Source organism: Pipistrellus kuhlii, unplaced genomic scaffold (genome assembly GCF_014108245.1).
Source record: "Pipistrellus kuhlii isolate mPipKuh1 unplaced genomic scaffold, mPipKuh1.p scaffold_m20_p_2, whole genome shotgun sequence".
Lineage (NCBI taxonomy): Eukaryota > Metazoa > Chordata > Mammalia > Chiroptera > Vespertilionidae > Pipistrellus > Pipistrellus kuhlii.
Genome location: NW_023425515.1, coordinates 159,951,195 through 159,973,310, shown reverse-complemented (window position 1 = coordinate 159,973,310; position 22,116 = coordinate 159,951,195). Strand labels below are relative to the sequence as shown.

The following is a 22,116-nucleotide window of genomic DNA, read 5'->3' as shown; positions in this document are numbered from 1 at the left end:
AGATGGTTGAGTTCTAGGACCATTCAGCATAGGGTGGGTATGCCCATATTGGGGCTTTAAGGGTGAAGGAATGAAGGAGAGGCATCCCCCAATGCAGCCTTGTGTCTGAAGGCACAAGAATATAAATAACCAAAAAAGAGAAATGGGTGAGGAGGAAACTGGGCAGATGGCAGGTAGCTTTATGGAATAATATGAGGTGAAATGACATAACTATTACAAGGAGTCAGGGCAAAGTACATCAACTATCAGGTCATCCCAATATAGGTGTCCATGTGGATTGGGCCTTCTAGTCAGCTTCAAGGTGTGGCACCCCAACAAGGCAGGGTCACCTTTGGCAGAGAATGCAGTTGCTACTGGTTGTACTCCTGGAGGGGAAGCGCCTTTGGAGGAGCAGAATAATCAGAATTTGAAGTAGGCTAGGTAGAGCCTGTGGCCTATCCTACCAGAAGGCTCAGGCTCAGAAACACCTTCTACAGCAAGCAGGAAGGTAGCACTTGGACTGGGGTGTGGGGGAGAAATGGGGTAAGGAGGAGTGAGGGGATACTGCTGGTAGGGCCAAGAAGTCTGTCACAAGCCAGCCAACCTTCCACCTGCTAGGCAACGCAGTGTAGTGCACTGAGAGGTGACCTGGCAGACTGAGCTGATAGCTCACTTGCATTTTAACTGTCAATTTGGGAATTGCCCAAAATTGGTAAATGTCTTTGCCTTTCTCTGCCCCTGCACCCCCACCCTAGCTCAGGCCTCAGGCCCTCTTCCTGATTAGGAAGATGGACCAACCTCTTTATCCTGCTCCTACCTCTACCCATCCAGTCCACTCTCCTTGCTGCACTTGTGTGATCATTCAAGAGCTCCTCATTGCCTGTGAGATAGGATTCAAGTTCCTGAGCTGGCCCCTCAAACCCACTTTGATCTGGAAATACCTACATCTTTGCTCCTTCTCCTGCACCCATTCAACATGCCTCCACCTACCAAACTCATCCTGGTCTTTGGACACATTATTGCTCCTTCTCCCTGGGATGTCCTCGTCCCCTATCTCAGCCTCTGGGAATCTTCTGGACTCAACAGAGGCCCTCCTCCTTCAGGAAGCCTTGGCCGGCCCTGTGAGCACTCTCTACCAGATCACCTTGCCTGGTGCTCACCTCCCCAGGCCTGTGGACTCCCTGCCAGAAGGGTCAGCACTCCAATGGTACCAGCTCAGGGTCAGCACTCCAGTCTCCTTGTTACCCTGTGCCCAGCCCTGTGCTGGCTACTGAGGACAAAGATATACAATAGAGTCCCTGCCATCAGGGAGAGCCAGTGTGCTGAGTGAGGCAGTTTCTCCCCCCTGCCACCTCCCCCTCTACCCCCACACACACAGCTGCCCAGCATATGGGGCAGACTTTGGGAAACTGGCCACCTACTCCAAGGTTCAGAGGCAGGAGGAAAGCCTTCTGGAGAAAAGGAGTCTGAGCTAGGCCTTAGCGTATCTAAAGGTAGAGAAGCAGAAAGGGCTTCCTCAGCAGAAGGAAGGAGCAAAGGAAGGAAGAAGAGAAAGGGCAATGTCTAGCAAAGCAGGACTTCGTCTAAGGCAGGGCGCGGGGGAGGGTGAACTGCTGGGTGTGCAACACCCACTCGAGAAGCCTGTATATGGTGGGAACTGGGGGAGGTTTGGGAACAGGAAACTGACGTGGCTAGAATCAGACTCCAAAAAGTCAAGTCTCCAACCCCGAGTGCCTTAACAATGATGGACAGAAAGTACACAGACTAGTAACCGTTCTTTGACTGCTGTTAGTAGGGCTTTGCCTATGGCATACCCACTGGCTCTCACATGGGGAAGGGGTCAGGACAGAGAACTGGGGACCAGACTGAGGGGCAAGGTCCAGGGGGTCTTGGCTTCTTGGAACGGGGAGGCAGCCTCTGCCCCAAGTGAACATTTCCTTGCAGGATGGCAGCTGTGCCCTGACCAGGCTGGGCGCAGATCCAGTGGGTCCTCTGGAGCTGGCTGGGTGGCTGGGCAGGCAGCAGTCAGAATGGCTGCTTTTCAGGGGTCATCAGTCGCTCCACCTCCCGCATAAACCGCAGACACAACTCCTCCTGCCAGGGCAGAGTCACACACTGCACGGCTACAGGCAGCCCCACGCTCTTCTTCATGGCCTGCAGGGGACACAGGGATAAGAATGGGAGGCAGCAAGGTAGGACCCCACCCCAGGTCCAGCAAGCATCCCAGATGGAGAGGAGGGGCAGCACAGCAAGCCCCGCCTCAATCCTTCAGGGTCTTGTGTGAAGAAAGATAGACAAGGCCGGCTGGTGTGGCTCATGGCCGAGCATCAACCTATGAACCAGGCGGTCATGGTTCGATTCCTGGTCTGGGCATATGCTCGGGTTGCAAGGTCGATCCCGGGTGTGGGTGTGCAGGAGGCAGCCGATCAATGACGTTTCTCTCTTAATGATGTTTATATCTCTCTATCCCTCTCCCTCCCTCTACTTCTAAAAATAAATGAAAACGTATTTAAAAAAAAAAAGAAAGAACAGAAAGACAGGCAAGACCTACCATGCTTATGTTTCCTCCACCGCAGCTAGATTTAGGAAATGGGTGAATCCAGGAGAAGGAAGACTTGGAGTTGGTCAGGCCAGGCCTCATGACCTTACCTTCCAAAGCACCTTGTCCCACATATCTCCAAAGTAGCCTCTGTAATGTTCCATCTGGGCCTCATCCTCAAGAGTCACTGTGGTGACAGGCACCACCCCCGCTGGGAAGTCCAGGCAGTTGTAGAGCAGAGTGTAGCTGACGGCCCCTGAGACACAGCACAAGTGGCTGGAGCGGGCCAGGTGACCTACAGTACCAACTGTCCTGTCTGTGTCTCAGTCTCCCATCCTGTGAAGTGGCACCCAACCTCCACAGACAGGGATCTCTCCCCGGGCTGAGACTTGAGTGAATGACAAAGCCCAGGAACCCAGGTTCAGGCCAGGCTGGAGAGCCTGCTGGGGTTTGCTCCACGCCTTTGCCCAGGTAAGCTTCCCCACCTGGAATGTCGTTCCTGGTTCCTTGGCTTATCTAAATCCCACCTGGACTTCAAATTCCACCTCCCCACACCATAGACTCTGTAACTCAAGACCTCCAACTTGAATAGTGTGGAGGACAGGGAGCTCATTCCCTCCCAGGACATCCCATCTTTCCAGCCAGCCAGACTATGAGTCTCCTAAGAGCCAGATCCTCCCCGAGGGCTCCTCTTCTTCTACTTCCCAGCATCCTTGCCAGGCACAGGGCTGAACTCCTAGAACAGAAGGGATGAGAGGGGCAATCAGGGGCATGGTGGGGAAGCAGGACTCACCTGAGGACTTGCCTGGAGTATTCAAGTTCATCGCAGGGCCCAGCATGGGGGTGAGCAGCACATCCAAGTCCAGTGCTCTCCACTGGGTGATCACAGAGCTGCGGTACATCTGGGGAGAGTACCATCACAGCAGGTGAAGCACTCAGACCCAGCCCATCACATAAGCTCTTCAATGCAGGCAGCGTGGCTAGGGGCTGAGGTGGCTGGGGACTGGGGATCTAAACTGAGCCACAATGGGATGGAGGTCCTCAGGGCACACAGGCAGGGCTGGTTTTAGGGGGAAGTGAATTCCCCACCTCCTATAAGAACTGTAGACACCATTCTTCTGGCCAGGGTAGGGCCACATAGTGCCTGGTTACAGGCAGCAGCATAGGAACCAAAAGGCGATCAAAATACGAGCCCTGGGCTGACCCAGCTCCCAAGGATGTACATTTGGGCAAGTGAGAGTCAGAGAGCAGGACCCGAGCAGGCCTGTCCAAGGAGGGGGAGGGGGAATAACAGGCTGCTCCAGAAGACAAATGAAACCAGTGCCCAAGAGACCCCACTGGGGGATGCCCTGTCCACCCCTCCCATTCCCCATCCTGGTCTAGTCTGGGGGCTCTGCCTCACCTCGATCCCGTGCTGCAGTTCCCAGAGCTTCCCAGTGGACCTGGCGGAGGGAGTGAAATCACCAGCCATGATGGTAACAGCCATGGGGATCAGGAGATGAGCAACATCAGCCCCCTACTCTTAACACCTCCCAGCTCTCATTCCTGCAGACCCTTCTCAACATTATGGGAGCTCTGAGAGGGAAGTAGTGCAGGGCAGAATTTCAAATCCTTACTGTCCTGTTGAGATCAGGCCCCAAGAGGGACTTAGGCTGAGTTACTTAGTGACTCCACCGCAGAGCCAGGGCCAGACCAGGCCTGATTCCTAGCTACCCTTAGCAGAGGACAGAGTTGTCCAAGGTCCTAAATGCCTGGTGGTGAGAAAAGGAGCAAGTCTACAGGATGCCAGGGCCTGAAAACGGGGCAGCTTCTGCCCTGCTTTTCCCGCTCCAGCCACTAAGGGGCAGATAAGACCCAGTGCAGCTCAGTTCAGTTCAGATCTCTGAGGAGCATCCTCACAGGGTCCCCAGTACCCCTTGCCCCCTGCCGCACAGCAACTCCTTCCTGGTCCTTCCACCCATGCCCCAGCCAGCACAATCTTCTCCCCATCACTCCCATCCTATGTCTCCCTCCAGCCCTTGCTTTCCAGCCAGACCCGGACCTTGATCAGACAACTTCCAGGTCCCACCTGAAGGTCACAGAAGGACTGTGGAATAGACTCTAACTCAAGGTCTCCAACTTGAATAGTGTTGTGGACAAGAAGCTCCCATCCTCAGGACTAGTCAAGCTGGAAATCTTGAGTAACAGCCTCAGAAGTCACTTCCCACCTTTTCCTGTCAGAAACCACTTAAACCCAGGTCTGAGGAAGAGAGAGGCAGGCATCAGGACCTGGAGATTTTCTTACCGATACTTCAAGCTGTTGAGAAAGGCTGCCAACCGTGGGAACTGCAGAAGGAAAGACACAGAGTCAGTGAGTCAGCTTTGAGCCAGGTGCTGACAACCATCTTCTTCAAACCACCTTGCCTCCTCTCTCCGTCCCTCCCCCAGGTCCCAAGTGGCACCCCTTTCAGCATGCAGGACGACTAAAGACCACAGGGGTGGGAGGAGGAGAGGAATCTGGGCGGGGGGCTGGGAAGAAGAGGCCATGTCTGCAAGGAGGGACTAAGGAGAAGGGGAAGAGTCCCAGAAGCTCCCTCTCCCGCCCCACCCCTTCCCGCCCTGTGCCCTCACCAGAGGCTTCATCAGGAAAGACAGCAGTCCCTTAAGCCACTCGGGCATCTTCAGAATCCATATCATGTCCCCCAAGCAGGGGTCCACAAAATCACCTTTGCTGGGAGATAAACGGTCCAGTCCAAGCACTCCCACCCCAGACATCCCTCCTGGCTTACCCCCGCCCACTGGGTCCTCCATTTTCTATTCAGCAACCTTTGTCCATCTCTCTCCTCATCAGATGCCTGTAACTGCTGGTCTCCAAGCCCTTCAATTGCCTCCTTTCAAATGTGTGACTAGTTTTCGCTAATCCTTCAGGATGCCTGAGCACTACCCCTTCCTTGCTGGAGGTTCCCCAGGCCAGGACTCCAGGTCACACTCCCTGGCAAACTCAGCTCAGAGCAATAAGGACTGAGGGCAACATCTCCCTGGCCAGGGCTTGATACCGAGGGCACCCCCTATTGATGATGCCAGCTTGGCGACACCAGTGGGGCTGTCCAGAGTGGGCCACCCATGACGCTTGTCTCTGAGGCTGTCCCTGGTTCTAGATCTCAGGGAAAGGTCTCAGGTGGCTGATCCTGGGCCTCGGTCCATGGCCAGAGTGAAACATAGCACCTTCCATGAAGCCTGGACCATTGTTGACCACTGGGGAAGTCCAGTAAGCCCAGGCACATCACCACGAGGCACCTCACAGGCCTGGCCTCTGCCTCTGTCTGTTTTTAAGGTCTAAAAACATTCAAGTGGAACCAGCCTCTCTGAACGTGACCTCTGCAAAGTCCCTTGAAGCGGGTCTGGTCCAACCCACCTCAGAAAACTGAGGTCCTGCTCAAAAGGGAAGGCTATGGCTCAAGTCAGAAGGGTCTCTTCTCCAAAGAGACAAAAAGAAAAGTAAAAGAAGAGCCTCAAATCACAGCATGTTGTCTAAACCCCTGCCCTCCTGCTCAACCCTGCCCTTATCTCTCAATCTTTCCCAATAGCCAGGTAGCCCCTGCCCATCTCCTACCTCCCAAAGAGCTCAGCTCGGGGCCAGACCACAGATGCTCAATCCAGTCTCCCCTTGAGCTGGCACCTTTCCAAACTGTCCCTGGTAAGGTATCTCCAGGCTCAGCCTGCAGTTGGAAATGCAGCGTGGTCCCTGCCCAGAATGCCTAGTCCTTCTTTGTGTTCAGCTGAGGCCTGTCCCTCTTCCTCCCCCAGGTGGCCCGTCCTTGGGGGTCAAAGCACTCCACTGCTCTCCCTGGTTCTACCCTTGTCCTGATCCCACCACAGACCCCAAAGACAATCATCACTCACAAGTTCTGTAGGAAGCTCTCGCCGCCATCACTGAACAGCCCGCCGGTCGCTAGCGTCTCTAGAGCATAGGCTATGTTGCTTGGCAGGAAGGGAATCAGCTGCAGGGATTGAAAGGTATAAGCCCCACCCCTAGAAACACTTGAGTTTGTCCATCCCTTGCTGCCCTGATGGGCCTTGAGGATGGACTGGACCAACTCTGCCACACAGTAGCTCTCACTGCAGCCACAAAGGTGGCCTTACTGGCCCATGAAAACGTCCTGGAGCCACACATGAACTGTTCTGAGATTAGCAGACCAAAACCCACTGGCCCACCATCTCAGGGCCCTGGGAACCTATGGGCATTGGCACACCAGGTGGTTGATGAGGCCTCCCAAAGCCACCATCACACATCCCTAGCACAGGGCTGAGGTCAGCATCAATCACTTACCCCAGCACTCCTGATTAGCCCTGTCAATACTGCTACCGCAGGGACTCAGTTCCCATCCCCAACCACAAAACAGTCAGGATGCAAGGATGCCAGGAAGGGGTGGTGGCATGGTGGTGGCCAGGAAGGCTTCCCTGAAAGAAGGGCCATGCCAGGGCTTCTGGGCTCCCGCAGCCGTACCGTGTGGCCAGCAGCCTCCAGTTTCTGTTTGGTCTCCAGCACGGCTCGCTTCATGGCTGGGGTGGGCATGGTATAGTTGTCTGTTTCATAATACCCCACCCGCAAGGGCCGAGAGCTTGCATAGACCTGGAGATGAAGCACAAGGGTCAGAGTCAGGTCAGGAGAGGGTGGTCCAAGGAGGGGCTTCCCGAGATTGGAAGCCCCTCAGCTTGACACAGTTGCCAGGCTGAGGCCTGCAACCCCTGAGAATGGATCGCCAGCAAGGCCAGCCCCTTCTCAGAATAACTCACACTGACCCTGCAAATTCCCCTCATTTATATGAGGAAATTAAGGCTTCAGATCCAGATAATGGAGATGGGCCCAGAGCAGTGCTGAAATCGGTCCAAGGCCACCAATGCAGAGTGACAATACTATGAATGGAACCCAGGCATCCTGTCTGCTGCCTATTTCAAGAATGCAAGACCTGACTCCCATGATAAATCGACCAGACCTGATTTCTACCTCTCCTCCTTCTCAGGGAGGGGTTCAGTCAGAACATCCTCCTCTACTGGGGAGGGGAGCTCAGGCCATCCAGCCCAGATTTCCCATCTGCCAAGGAGCACCGAGGCCCACTATCCTGTCCAGGGGCCTGCAGCGTTCCCAAGGCAGCTGGGGCTGCGTGAGGGAGCAATGGAGCTTGCATTGCTCAGTGTACTGTCTGCATTAACATGACTTTACTCTTCTACTGTCTGCGTCCATCTAACTTGACTACTCCAGAATGCTTTATACATAAAGTGAAAATAATTTTCCGTTTCTGAAAGACCCATCAACTCTTCAGCAGAAGTATAAAATGACACCTTATACTCCAAGACTCCTTAAATTCCTCACCTCAAAATCCTCACCTTGCTGTGCCCACCAATCCTAAGCTATTATTAAATCATGATCCTGACAAACCCCCACACTGAAATACCTTAAACCAGACTTCAAAATCTCAACAAATGTCCCCACTTTGTCCCCTGGCCTTTTGAAGTATACTCAGGGAAGAGTCAACTGTCCTTGACTCACTCAGCCTACATGCCAAGCATCACAAAGGAGGTTGGGGATATGGACACAAATACTGAAGAAAGGCTCCTATTTGCTGAGTGTCAAACACCAAGGCGGTACATCAGTTCTCCCTCAAGTTGTTCTGGTGCTGGGAAGTGGTTCCTCAGTGGCAGCAGCAGAGGCTGGGGCTAGAAGGCCCCACCTGTCCTTGGCCAACATTCCTAGCTGACAATTTGGAAGACTGAAGTTTCTAAATGCAGGCAAGGGCTCCACCTGGTGGCTATCTGCGGAGCAGCAGCTGACTCTGGTCTCAGGCCCCTAGGGACTGGTTTTCAGGAGACGCGGCTTCCCAGGCCACCCACACTGCCTGGGGGCTGCCCTCTGGGCTCAGAAGCAGCAGTGACAACTGAACCCACCCCCATCCCTGCTCACCTCCTCCTTGAAGGGCAGGGGGGGCACGGTGGGGTCCAAGCGGAACATGTCCTCACACAGCAGTGCTCGCATGCACAGAGCCAGACTCTCCACATCCCGAGCCATGGGGCCAACTGAGAGCTGTACTGTCAGGTGGGGAGGGGAGGGAAGAGAGATCACTCGGCTCTGGGGTTGGGTCCAAGTAAGGGGCTGGGCCATGGCCCAGGAGTGTGGACAGAGATAAGGAGGTAGATCTAGAGTGGTTCAGAAGATGCAGGGGCAGAGGTGGATCAAGCAGACCCCCCCCACCCCCCCCACCTCCAGAGCACTAAGGGAACTGCAAACCTCACCTGCCACCTGTCCATAGACACAGCCCTTCAGACCAATCTTGCTGGATAAGAAACACAAGATAATTGGAAACAAGAAAGAGCCAACCTCAGTCCCACTCCTCACCCACCCACACAGTAGCTCAGAACTGTTACCACATGAAAGCTAGGAACCACGGCCAGTGGAGCTGTGGCTCTCCCTCCCAGAAAAACCCCAGGCAGGGAACCCCTGTTAGGAACCCAGAGAGATGAGAAGCTAGACCCAGAAGCTTCCTCCAGCCACCTCCTACACCATACCTGAGGCGGTTCCCTGTAGGCTTGAGGCCGCAGATGCCACAGAAGGAGGAGGGAAAGCGGACGCTGCCCCCGATGTCAGTGCCTAAGCCCAGGAGGGAGCCTCCAGCTCCAATGAGGGCTCCTTCTCCCCCTGAGGAGCCCCCTGGGCTCTTGGAGGAATCCCATGGGTTTGTGGTCTTGCCGTAGAGGGGGTTACTGCAGTCAAAGCTGGAGGAAGCAGGGATGGATCAGCCATGCCACACTGTCATAGGTGACCCTGCCTCCACCCCACACCCACGAGACCCAACCTGAACATGGACTGGGGCACGTTGGTGTGCACGAAGGGAACAGCGCCCTGCAGCTTTAGCACCTGCACCACCACGCTGTCGTACTCTGCTGGCACCCCCTCATTCACGCTCAAGCCCAAGGTGGAGTCCTTGCCCTAGAAGGAAGGATGGACACCAAGAGGGATAATATGGCTGATGAGTCAGGGCCCTTTCAGCAGCACAGGGTCCACTTCCACCACCCTCCCAGAGGCTAAGACAAAACACACCATGGTGCCCACTCAAGGCCTGTGGACCTGATGTTTCCTCTGAGGGCTAGAATAAGACAGGACACAGAGCTGGCTGGCTGGGTGGGGGGAAGCTGAGGCCTGACACTAAGGCCGGGCATACCTTGTAGCTGAAGCACTCCTTGAGGCTCACGGGGACACCGTAGAGCAGGCCCTGTTTGGGGGCCTGGGACACCCGAGTCTCACAGTCTGCCAGGTAGGTGGTCACACAGTTGGTCTCTTTGTTCACTTCCCAGGCCTAGGGGAAGGAAAAATGGACACAAGGCAGAGTGAGGCTGTGGTCAAAATGTGGTCAAATATACATAACATAAAACTGGCCTTTTTGAAGTGTACTCAGGGGAAGGGTAGCCAGCACCATGGCTCACAGCCAGGAGCGCAGAGAATAATTTAGGGCCCAGCTCCCACGTCACTGGGGACATCTGGCTATCTCTGACCTTCAACTCCCCAGAGACAGAGAAAGAGAGTCATCCTAGGGGCAAGACACAAGCAGGGCACTTGAAAGGGCAAGATACTGTGTCAGAAGCCCTACAGAGGGAATGAGTTGGGAGGAAGGTGACCCATGGCCACTCTCCTCCTCCTTCAAGCCACACCTCTGCCCAGTGATGCAGTCAGGGCAGATCCCCATCTCAGACCACACTGGGAGTCAGCACAATGCAGGGCTAGACCCAGGCTCTCGCCTGCCAGAGCCCAGCACTCTCCCCTCTGCCCTAGGCCTGGCCCACATATCCCCCAGCTAAGCTTCCCCTCTCCCAGGAGCTCTTGAATCTGATAATCAAGACACATGGAGGAGTGACTGACTCATAGTAAAGGGAGTGGGTGCTTGACTGCAAGGACACACTCACTGCGATTGGCTGCCACTAGGCCTTGCTAAAGCACACTCAACAGGGCCCTATAGGAGGGAAAGGTCAGGGAAGAATGAGGTGCAGTTTAAGTAAATACTCTTGTTCCTATGAAACACCTGAGAAAATGAGCCTGTTACTACACTCAGGCTCATGAAATCTGTCTCCAGGCTACTTACGGCATGAAGATAGGAAGCCAATCTGTAACTATTGTAGAATGCTTTCCGGTGATCCCTTTCAAGAAATCATGCAAAAGTCACACTCATAAAGCACAAACATATTTCAAACACATTTCTTGAGCACTTCTAAAATAATAAAAGCCTAGGTGGCCCTCACACACGACATTGTCACAAGATGGCCACATAACAGCGTAGGTGAGACTTGGCAGCAGCTCTGATGAGGCCTGGTTCCGGCTGTCTCTGTCTCTGCAGCCTCGCATGGGTGTGGAGGAGCTGGTGGGAGTAGGGGAGGGCAGTTGGGGGCGATCAGACTGGCAGGTAGAAGTGGTTAGGGGGAATCAGGCAGGCAGGCAGGTGAGCGGTTAGGAGCCAGTGGTCCCAGATTGGAGAGGATGCAGGCACCCTCTTATTATAGAAAAGACATGGTGTCCAGCATTAAGGCACAAAGACAAATAAGAACTTCCTTCGCAAGAAATCTCACATTTGCCATGGGAAAGAGAAAGACAAAGTAGGCCCTACAATGCGATGAGAAATCTGCTATTAGAAAGTGAACACAGTGCTAGTCAGTTTGGCTCAGTGGATAGAGCATTGGGCTGCAGACCAATGGGCCCCAGGTTCGATTCCAGTCAAGGGCACATGCCTTGGTTGCAGGCTCCTCTCCAGACCAGGCCCTAGTCAGGGTTCGTGTAGGAGGCAACGGATCGGTATGTTTCTCTTACATTGATAATTCTCTCTGTCTTTCTCTCTCTCTTCCATTCTCCCTAAAAATCAATGGAAAAATATCCTCGGGTGAGGATTAACAACAACAAAAAAAGAATATAAACACTGAAGAGGAAACCCTACCTTGGGCTGGGAGGGGAGGAGGGTCAGGGAAGGCTTTGGAAAAGGGGACTCCTTCTCTAGGCCTGAAGGCTCGGCTAGGGGAGCTTGTACCAAGCAGGGCAAAGACGAGGGAGAAGAGCCTTCCAGGTAAAAGGAACTCCACACAAGCCAGCACAGAGCATGCCAGGCCCTAGAAGTGCCAGCAGCTGAGCTACCTACCACTGATGCCCCAAGCTCCAGAAGGCTTTGGCCAGAGAGGATGCTGGAGACAAAGGCAAAACAGAATCAGAGAATCTGAAGAACTGGAGACCTGAAAGGGGTCTGTCCAGGAGGCTGGTGCTTGAGCGTGGAGGGAGACAGTGCTAGAGGACCTGAAGAGGGGTCGGGAGAAGGGGATGGACTAGAGAGAGCCATAGAAAAGGAACAGATTAGACTTGGTGACCAATGGGTAGGGGCAGGAGGGAGAGGGAAGTCTGGGCTGAAAGCCAGGTTTCCAGCAAAGACATGATCAGTGTCCCCTCCTCCTCCTCATATACACAGAATCAGTCTCTCTCTCTCTCTCTCACACACACACACACACACACACACACACACACACACACATCCCTCTGGCTCCTTTCCTCCCTGGCAGCTCCTAGCACTGAGGTCCTAATGGCCCTCAGCAAGATAAACTCCGGGCCAGGTTTCCCCCACAGCCTGTGCAGAGAGAGCAAATAGGAAGGAGCAGGGAAGATCACTGGCTGGCCAACCAATCTTACCTTTCCCACGTAGGTGAAGAGTACAGCCTGGGGGGACAGCTCCCCATTATGTAACTTCTGTACCAGTTGAGGCAGAGTCAGGGCCAGCAGTGCCTTGGAGTCCAGGTCGGGGTTCTGGGGAGACACCTCAGATCAGTCCTGCTCCCTGAAGGGCCTACAAGCTTGCAGCAGACACTTTGTCCCATGTCCTGAAAACCTCACATCTACTAAGCAGATGCTCACTGTAGCATGCCAATCCATGACAGACGTGCCCATCCACAAATCTGACACTGTGACCCACCTTTGCCACCTTGGACAGTGCAGATATTATCTCTTCAAGAAGCTTCCTGGAGGGGACACCCAGGGAGAAGCCATACATGCCCAGGCTGATTATTTTTTTAATAAATTAGAATTTATAAAAATGAAAAACCTAGGCTCTGCGAAAGATGAAATGACCAAGTGTACACTGGAGGGAAATATTGGATACCACATTTACATCCAAGTAGTAGAATGTGAATGAACACCACACAAACACACACACACACACACAAAACAAAAACAAAAAAACAAAAAAAAAACAACACCTCAAAATGAAAACAAACAATCTGATTACAAAGTAGGCAAAAGACATGGACAGGCACTACATTGAAGAGGATATACAGATGGCAAATAAGCAGATAAAAAAATCAAAACTATAGTGAGATAGTATGTAACATCTATCAGAACACTTCAAACTAAATATAAGAACAGTCCCAAATGCTGATGAGGATGTGAAAAAAAAAAAAGTCATTCGTGCATTGTGCATTGATGGCGATGATAAAAATGGTGTGACAACTCTAGAAAACAGTAATTTCAAAAAACAAGCAAACAAATTACTATAACAAAAACGTGATTATTACACATCCCAGCAACTCAATCCAGGGGATCTATCCCCAAGAAATGAAAACATGTGGCTCCCGGGCTTGACTCAGCCGGCCTGGGATATTCAGAAGCTGCACTTTACAAAGAAAGGTCTGCCAGGTCTGGCTCCAGGAGTAAACCTCTGAGCCCTTGGAATGTCCTGGCCCAGGATGATTATTAAATCACTCCCAATGGCTGCCTACTGTGTGCCAGGTGCTATGCTGGTGTGCTCTATGATTTATTAAATCTACTATTATTCCCCTTGCACAGAAAAGAAACTGAGGCTCAGAGAGGGGGAGTGCCTTGCTTAGGACCATACAGGCAAATCCCAGTTCTCTGCCCACCCCGCACAGGCTTCCCACTGGCTGTCCACCTGCACCTGACCATCCAATCAGCAGAGGGTGAAAACAAGGGGTCCATCCTGGATAGTTAGGCTGCAGCTGGAGGCCACATCCAGAGGAGGATTTTTCATTCATTCCACAGAGATGGTGCCTACTCTATACCAGGTGCCACACTCAGCAGGGGTGATATCAGGGAACCAAGAAGGTAGATGCATACTTTGGGGGGTTTATACAAGGTGCAGGTTGTGAGGGAGCAGATAATAAGTTAACAAATAAGCATTTCAGATAGTGCGATATAAGTTAGAGAGAATAAAACTGGGGGGGAGGAAAGAAAAAAAAAACTGGGGGAGGGGAATGGGCGCATACAGGTAGAGCGTGGTCAGGGGAGAGCTCTCGGAAGGAGACATTTGATCAAACACCTCACTGCCAGGCCTCAAAGGCTCCCAGAGTCCCTGGGATCAGCCCCGACCTGCAAACACACAGCCACTCCCTCCTCAAGGGCAATGGACTAATTTGTGAACAGGGGCTAGAGGAGATCCAAGTCACAGCCACCAGTTCTCACCTCTATGGTTTCCTGCTCTTGCCAAAGTATTCAGGGGCCTCCTTGTTGCCAAACCCCACAGGAACTTCTCCTTTTTATTTTGCTCCATGCCTCACTGACCACACATCAGCTTTCTTCAATTTCCTCCTGGGTCTGGACATACCACCCTCTCTGATTCTCCTCCTGCCTTTTTGCTACTTCTGCCCTCCACTTAGTCAACAAACATTTTCTGAGCATCATCTATGTGTCAAGAACTTTGTTAGAGGCTATGAATTTAGAAGTAACTAAGATAGGCAAGTCCCTGATTTCGGAGAGCTTACGTTCAAGAAAATAAACAAATTAACAAGTAATAAATAGACCACAGTGTGACAAAGCAAATAAACAGAGTGCTGTGATGAAAACAGCAGAGAACTGACCGGATGGCCTGGGCAGGTCTCTCCTAGGATGTGATATGTCAGCTGTGATTTGAAGGAAGAGAAGGTGCCAGACATAAGGAGAGATAGAGACCCCTTGAGTTTCCCTCAGGGAACCTTTTTTCCCCTCTCTGATACTGGGGGAAGTCATTCATTCTGGTGGCTCTCTCCGGGCTCTCCACCTCCCCCAATGGCATCCCGATCCTCCACCCAGCCTGACTCAACTGAGCTCAATCCAGTCACTGGGCCATTCCCAATGGTGCCCACCGTTCTGTGTCCTTCCGCCTAAGTTTGCTCCCCTACTTCCCACCAGCTCATTCTCCTCCTCCTCCGTGTATACCCTCACTCAGGGAAGGGTGCTGCATCCATCCAGGTGCTCAAGTGAGAAAACAGGAGTCAGCCTGGACTCCTCCTTCCCCCTCCCACCTGCATCCAATCACTCACCAAGCCCCTAAGTAGCTCTGGAAAATGCCACCTTTCCATCTCCTCTACCAAGATCCTCACTGTGCTCATCCTTTCTCTTCCAGCTCACTCAGAGACCACCTAGCTGGGCGCCTTGCCCAAGTCTTATCACTCCCACCCACTGTTCCTGCCTGCCCAGACTGAGCAAAGCTCAACCAGGGCTTGGCTTTCCCCTTAAAGCCTCCTTACTCCACAAGCATGTTCAGGAGGGGTTCCAGGCATGATCCTGTCAGACTCCTCTGCATCCCTCAATGCGACACCACCACTCATACTCTCCACATGCACCCATCAAACAGCCTGTGTACCCCAGCCTCAATTTTAGGAGCACTGTCCCCCTTCTCTTAAATTGTTAAGCAGATACAATACTTATTTGGGATTTTTTTTTTTTTTTAACAATACAGGGAGCTACAAAGAAGAAAAATATGGATCCATGATCTCTCTCTATACACACTAAATAATCCCTGGATTTTTTTTTCCACATGCACTTCAATTCCTTTACTTTTACAACTTATAATTCATTCTAAAGGCTTAACTTCTTTGTTGGTATAACAGCTTTATTATTTCAAATTAAGACATCACATGCACTAGTCCATCATGATGATGCAACATTTAGCTCTTCCCTGGATATATTTTTTAAGATATACAAAATAAGCCCAGTTGGCATAGCTCAATGGTTCATCATCGACCTATGAACCAGGAGGTCACAGTTCAATTCCCAGTCAAGGCACATGCCCAGGTTGTGGGTTTGATCCCCAGTGTGGGGCATGCAGGAGGCAGCTGATTAATGATTCTCTCTCATCATTGATGTTTCTCCCTTCCTCTTTGAAATTAATACCTTTTACAAAAAAAGTATACAAAATGAAAAGTGAATATTCCCTCATCTCTGGGACCATCCTGCCCAGTCCCTCTTCAGAAAACAAAACCATAGTTAAGAGTTTCTCACTAACCTTATAGGGGGGAAAAAGTTTATGAAAACCCACAATGTATATAATTGTTGACATATATTCTACTTGGCACAAAGGGATCATACTATATACACAGTACTGCACCTTACCTTTCTCACCTCACAATAAAAATAGCAAGATTGTCCCCCCACCAATTATATAAATACTAGAGGCCTAATGCACAAAATTCATGCACGGGGGGGGGGGGGGGGGGTAGGGGGAAAGGGGGAGGGTGTCCCTCAGCCCAGTCTGAACCCTTTCCAATTTGGGACCCCTCGAGGGATGTCCGACTGCCTATTGAGGCCTGATCCCAGTAGGATTGGGCCTAAACTGGCAGTCGGACATCCCTCTCACAATCTAGGACTGCTGGCTTCCAACTGCTTGCCTGCCTGCCTTCCTGATTGCCCCTAACCGCTTCTGCCTCCTAGCCTGATCAACCCCTAACCACTCCCATGTCAGCCTGTTTGATGCCTAACTGCTCCCCTGCCAACCTGATTGTCCCTAACTGCCCTCCCCTGCAGGCCTGATCACCCCTAACTGCCCTCCCCTGCAGGCCTGGTCACCCCCAACTTCCCTCCTCTGCTGGCCTGGTCACCCCTAACTGCCCTCCCCTGCAGACTTGATCACCCCCAACTGCCTTCCCTTGTAGGCCTGGTCCCTCCCAACTACCTTCCCTTGCTGGCCTGATCCCTCCCAACTGCCCTCCCCTGCTGGCCATCTTGTGTCCACATGGGGGCAGCCATCTTTGACCACATGGGGGCAGCCATCTTATGTGTTGGAGTGACAGTCAATTAGCATATTACTCTTTTATTAGATAGGCCTGGTGCATGGGTGTGAGCCAGCTGGTTTGTCATGAAGGGTGTTCTGGATCAGGGTAGGGGTTTCCTGGGGGCGTGGGGTCGTCTGAGAGAGGGGCCTGTGGTGGTTTGCTGGCTGGCCAGCAACCTCCAGTGACCCAAGCAAAGGCCCTGATATCTAGGATTTATGTCTCCTCCTTAATTTCAAAGACATAAAAGAAGCTATAAAACTTTTATTTTCTGTGCAGTGAGTGATTTTCAATTGATGTGCCACAAGAATTTTTAAAGCATGCAATACCTGACTATTTAGTCAGCAGCACTGACCTCTTTTCCCTTACATTGTCAAATTTAAAAAATGACAACAGCCCTGGACGGTTTTGCTTAATGGATAGTGTGTTGGTCTGCAGACTGAAAGGTCCCAGGTCTGATTCTGGTCAAGGGCACATACCTTGGTTGCAGACTTGCTCCCAGGCTCCAAGTCTCGGACAGGGAGGCAACCAATCAATGTGTCTCTTACATGGATGTTTCTCTCTCTGTGTCTCTCCTGCTCCTTTCCACTCTCACTAAATAATCAATAGAAAAAATATCCTCAGATGAGAATTAACAATCACAACAACAAAATGACAACAGCCAACAACAATAGCTGTCCAGTGTGAATGTCCTGTCTTGAACCATAAACATACATTTCGAATAACAGTGTTGCATCTATTGGTCACATTGCTTAATAAGGTTGTGTTTGATTGGTTAATTCTTGGTACCAAAAATCCTTATATACAAAGTATAGGCACCAAATTTTTTAAAAAATCACTTGGGAGAAAAAAAAGTAGATAATTACTATTAGTTATTTTTTTGTAAATCAATCAAAGTAATACCTTTTTTTTTGTCAGTTCAGAAAAAAAAGATACTTTTTGTCGTACCACATTATTTTAGCAATTAGTTTATGTTTGCCATGAGATGAAAAAGGTTAAAAATTGCTGCTCTGGAGCATTTAAGATCTTGCTCCCCAGCATATGTTTGCCTCAAATAAACATTAAAATTCTCTACAGTTCTGCACGTTTCTACGTCGACAAATAACTGCCACTCCTCCATCTGTTTTCTTCGTTTTGAACCACCTACTGTCCTAATTCCAGGTATTCTAGATTGCCCTCTATGTCTTTTTTATTTTTCCTCATTGTTTTGTTGTTGTTGTTGTTTATACTCACCCAATGATTTTTAAAAAATATATATATATATTTTTTTATTTCAGAGAAAGGGAGAGAGAAATATCAATGAGAGAGAATCATTGATCGGCTGCCTCCTGCATGCCCCCAATTAAGGATTGAGCCCACAACTCAGGCATGTGTCCTGACAGGGATCAAACTGTGACCACCTGTGTTTCATTGGTTGATGCTTGACCACTAAGCCACTCCAGCTGGTCCAATGATATTTTTCCCATTGATTTTTTTTTTTTTTTTAAGAGAGAGTGGAAGCAAGCAGAAAAGACACAGAGAGAAAAAAACAAAAACAAAAACAAAACACAATGATGTGAGAAAGACATCGATTGGCTGCCTCCCGCATGTGCTCCCTAACTGGGCTGGGGATCAAGCCTGCAAATCAAGGTAGGTACCCTTAACCAGAATTGAACCCTCAACCCTTCATTCCTGGGCTGATGCTTTAACCACTATAGGGCATCTCATGGGTTTTTAATCACTTTTGTTTTATTTCAAGATATCTTTGCCCTGGCCAGTGTGGCTCAGTTGGTTGAGCTTCATTCCATGCACCAAAAGGTTATGGGTTTGATATCTTGTTAGGGCACATGCCAGGGGTTGAGGGTTTGATCCCTGGTAGAGGGTGTGAGAGAGGTAGCTGATAATTTTGTGTTCTCTTGTCAATGTCTCCCTCTCTCCCTCTCTCCCTCTCTCTCTCTCTCTCTCTCTCTTTCTCTCTCTCTCCCTCACTCCCTCCCTCCCTCTCCCTCTCCCTCTCCCTTCCTCTAAAAAAATAAAAAGCATATGTCTAAAAAAATAAAAAGCAAAAAACAGAAAAATATATCTCTTCCATTTGATCATGTATGCCACTGATACTGGTCTCAACAAAAACTGTACTGTCCTTAGATTTGAAACAGGTAAAATAAAATGTTCCCCAAAATTGTTCCATCAAGTCAAGTCCTGCCAGAACCATGGAAGTTATCAATAGGTAGTTATGAAATGATAGTCCAGGAACTACCCTGACTTCTTCTAAATTTGTTTTTCAGATATGAAGCCAAGCCGTCAGTCACAGGGGTGAACTCAATACCTGGTTGGGAAAGTCCTTTCCTGGATCCATAAAAAGATCTGCACAATCGCAGTATGGTTTGCTTCACTGGCATATACCTGGACATCAGTGTTCCAAAAAAGCAAAAGCCTAACCTACTCCCTGATTGGTTAAAAGCAAAAGCCTAACCTACTCCCTGATTGTGGGCTGGCTCCCCTTCCCAGATCTGTGCCCTCCCCTCAGCCCTCACAATCGCAGTATGGTTTGCTTCACTGGCATATACCTGGACATCAGTGTTCCAAAAAAGCAAAAGCCTAACCTACTCCCTGATTGGTTAAAAGCAAAAGCCTAACCTACTCCCTGATTGTGGGCTGGCTCCCCTTCCCAGATCTGTGCCCAAATCTTTGCTCATAGCTCAAAACAGTAAGACTCCGGAGGTAGCTCTTCCTTTCTTCTCCAGTCAAAAGGTAATTTCCTGGCTTCCCCTCCTGGAAGAGCCAAGCTTTGAGGTTCTGAGGTCAAGCTCTCCTGCTCCAAGGAGGGTGGGTAAAGAGCTCTTTGTATTTCAAGGCCAAAACTTCTGCCCTAGGAAATTCACTTCTTATTGTAGAATTAATGAAAGGTGGTCTCTCCAGAGGGAAACTACTAATGCTTAAGGTTGAAGTGAGAGAATACCCACCTTTCAACCACCCCACACTCCTGCCAGCTGGTGGGTTCTCTGGGACTGGGAGGGGAGTTCTGTAGGCAGGCACTGTGGGCAGATTCCTGCAGCTGTCCCACGCAGCATTTGGAGCTGGCAGAACTCAGCTGGCTGCACAGAAGGACTTGGGGGATCCCTGAGGGGGGCACCTAGGAGCTTGGGCAGAGAAGGAGGGCTACACAGTGAAGAACCTGTGCTCAGGTAGGGGAAGTGACCAGTTTGGATTGAACAACAGGGTCTCCCAATCTGAGCGTGGGGAACTCTAAACATTGATGATAGATTTTTGAGCCAGTTTGATGAACGAAGGCTGGAACCAAACATATTTTGATTTCAATAAATAAACAAATACGAAATATCCTGGCCCAGGTATGGTATGGAATAAATTCATCATCTAGCCAAAACCCCACCACAATGAAGGCCATACGCTGGGCCTGTCCAGTCTCCTTTCCTAGTATCTGTCCACTGCTCCTCTCCACTGGAATGAGGCTGGGTAGTCCCACAGGACATCTAGGTTCTGGTCCCAGCTCAACTCCACCTCAAAAATCACTTGCTGCATCTGAGAATCCGTTGCAAGCAATTTTCTGTGACTCCCACGGAGGTACACCCTCCTGCCTCCTGTTGTCTCCCCATCACCGGGACTGCCTTCCTCCCTGTCAGATGGGAATCCTATCAAAACACACCCCCTCGCCGAAACTGGTTTGGCTCAGTGGTAGAGCGTCGGTCTGTGGACTAAAAGGTCCCAGGTTCGGCAGCTGGTCGATGTTTCTCTCTCATCGATGTTTCTAGCTCTCTATCTCTCTCCCTTCCTCTCTGTAAAAATCAATAAAATATATTTTAAACAAAACAAAACAAAACAAAAAAACACCCCCTCACAAACACTCCTGGCAAGTCTTTTCTCCCTCAGCACATACAACTGTCACAGTTTAGCATTTTGGTTTCTATCTCACATATACTCTGAGAGAAAGCCCTCTTTTCTAAGTTCCTCCTCCACCCTCAAACACACATGGAGCTAGAGGGAGCTGTTGACAGATCACAGGCGAAGGACTGGAACTAAACCTGCTCACGGAAGGGGCTTGTCAGGAGTCGGCCATCACAACCTGAGAGGTAGGAGCTGGGGCGACTTCCCTTCCAGCGGCCTCTGTCAACAACCCCCGGTGCATTTGGGCAAGTCCTTCTCCGGGTCGGTCCTCTTGGACAAATCAATGAGTTTGAACTGTAAGCTCTCCGGGTTCACTTGGCCATCGCCGGCGGTTCCAAAGTCCTAACCCCTAGCATCATATTGGTTCTCATGCCAGCGTTTTAGCGTTCTCGTCGGCAAGAGATCTTGAGCTTCTCTGGCACGGAGCAAAGCTCCTCTTTGGACCTAGTGGCGTGATGGCCTTCCAAAACTTACCCTCCCTTTCTCTTTCGTTCCCCTTCCTCCTCTTGGCCCTACCTGGCTCAGGAGGAGCACGGGATGCATTTGAGCAGGAAGGGGTTCCGAGAGTTACAAACCTGCGCTGCCCACACACCTGCGCTGCATGCCACCCGCCCTCCGGGCAGCTGAAGTGCTGCGGGGGACTCCCCCCACGGCGACCCCGGACCCCGATCCGAGCGTCGTCACCTGGAGCCGGAAGCGCTGCGCCGCCTTGTCCATGCTCTCCAGGGCGTCCCTCTGTCTCTGTCGCGCCCGGGCCGCCGCACCCCGCGCCCGCCCGCGCCCGGACCAGCACAGGGCCACCGCCGCCGCCACGAAGCAGCAGGCCAGGGCCGCCCCGGAGGCCGAGGCGCCCGAGAGCTGGGCCCACAGTTGGCCCAGCACCATGATCCCCCGCTACGCCGGCTGCGGAGACAGACCGAAGACCAGACCGCACTCGCGGGTTTCGCCTCAAAACCCGGCCTGGATCCGCCGGGGATTCGCGCCCGCCGCGCCGGATGAGAGCTGCGCGGCCGCAGGGCCTCTCGGGAGCGCGCCGTTGCTAGGCAACGGGCCCGCTGCTGGCGGCGCGCAACGGTCAAGGTCCAGCCGGGTGGCAGGCTGGGGTGGCTGCCGCGGCCTCGCGCCGTGGATGAGGCTCAGCCAGGGGAGCTCGAGGGGCACCCGCTTCCCCTGGGCGTCCTCAGAAGCACGAGCGCAGCGGTTCGGCGCCACGGCTCGGCCCGGCCCCGCCTCAGCCCCACGCACCCCACAGCCCCAGCTCCCTGAAGCCAAGGACAGCTGGAGGCCCTGCGGGGAAGGCCAGCCAAGAGAACTGGGAGCGGAGACAGACTGGGCTCTCGGACCTGACTGATGCCCACAAACAGTTCAGCAGCATTTTTACTGGAGAACCTTGCAGCTGGTGGGCACCAGAGGATGCCCACCTCTCCCCAGCGGGAGGCTCCCGGGAGGGGCCACCCTGGGACCAGCACAGGAAGTTCCCACTTGTTGCCCTTTTCTCTTTCTCCAGCCCCGGGATCCCATTTCTGTCTCCCTGGGCTCTTCTTGTTGGCCAAACCCTTCATCACTTGTCCTTCTGCTCCACCACCCCGGAGACTGACCTTCCGAGGTCATCTTTTTCCAGTCCTAGGCCCTCCTGGAGTTCAAGCAGAAAGAATGCCTGGCCAGGAGGAGTCTGGGCA

The 22,116-nt window shown here is 51.7% G+C and overlaps 1 protein-coding gene across 4 annotated transcripts; it reads right to left on the bottom strand.

Moving 5' to 3' along the window:
- Positions 1-1,744: 1,744 nt before the first annotated feature.
- Positions 1,745-21,513, bottom strand: FAAH (fatty acid amide hydrolase). Of its 4 annotated transcripts, XM_036448458.2 has the most exons (15): positions 21,122-21,465; positions 12,210-12,323; positions 9,715-9,849; positions 9,349-9,482; positions 9,062-9,268; positions 8,789-8,829; positions 8,460-8,584; positions 7,005-7,130; positions 6,401-6,498; positions 5,129-5,228; positions 4,803-4,843; positions 3,921-3,960; positions 3,312-3,420; positions 2,629-2,774; positions 1,745-2,133 (listed from the first exon to the last, which is right to left on the bottom strand). In XM_036448458.2, exons 1-15 carry the CDS (start codon positions 21,320-21,322, stop codon positions 2,005-2,007), a joined length of 1,746 nt encoding a protein of 581 aa, XP_036304351.1. In that variant the 5' UTR covers positions 21,323-21,465; the 3' UTR covers positions 1,745-2,004. The 4 variants fall into 4 exon arrangements, with proteins under 4 accessions (XP_036304351.1, XP_036304354.1, XP_036304352.1 ...); XM_036448461.2 differs by lacking the exon at positions 2,629-2,774 and having other exon boundaries at positions 21,122-21,491; XM_036448459.2 differs by lacking the exon at positions 12,210-12,323 and having other exon boundaries at positions 21,122-21,469.
- Positions 21,514-22,116: the final 603 nt, after the last annotated feature.

Coding starts and splice junctions, on each gene's coding strand:
- FAAH (XM_036448458.2), bottom strand. CDS start 21,322: ATGGTGCTGGGCCAACTGTGGGCCCAGCTCTCGGGCGCCTCGGCCTCC. Junction 7,131..8,459: donor CCCTGCCCTTCAAGGAGGAG/GTGAGCAGGGAT, acceptor CTTCATCTCCAG/GTCTATGCAAGCTCTCGGCC. Junction 4,844..5,128: donor CTTTCCTGATGAAGCCTCTG/GTGAGGGCACAG, acceptor TTCCTTCTGCAG/TTCCCACGGTTGGCAGCCTT.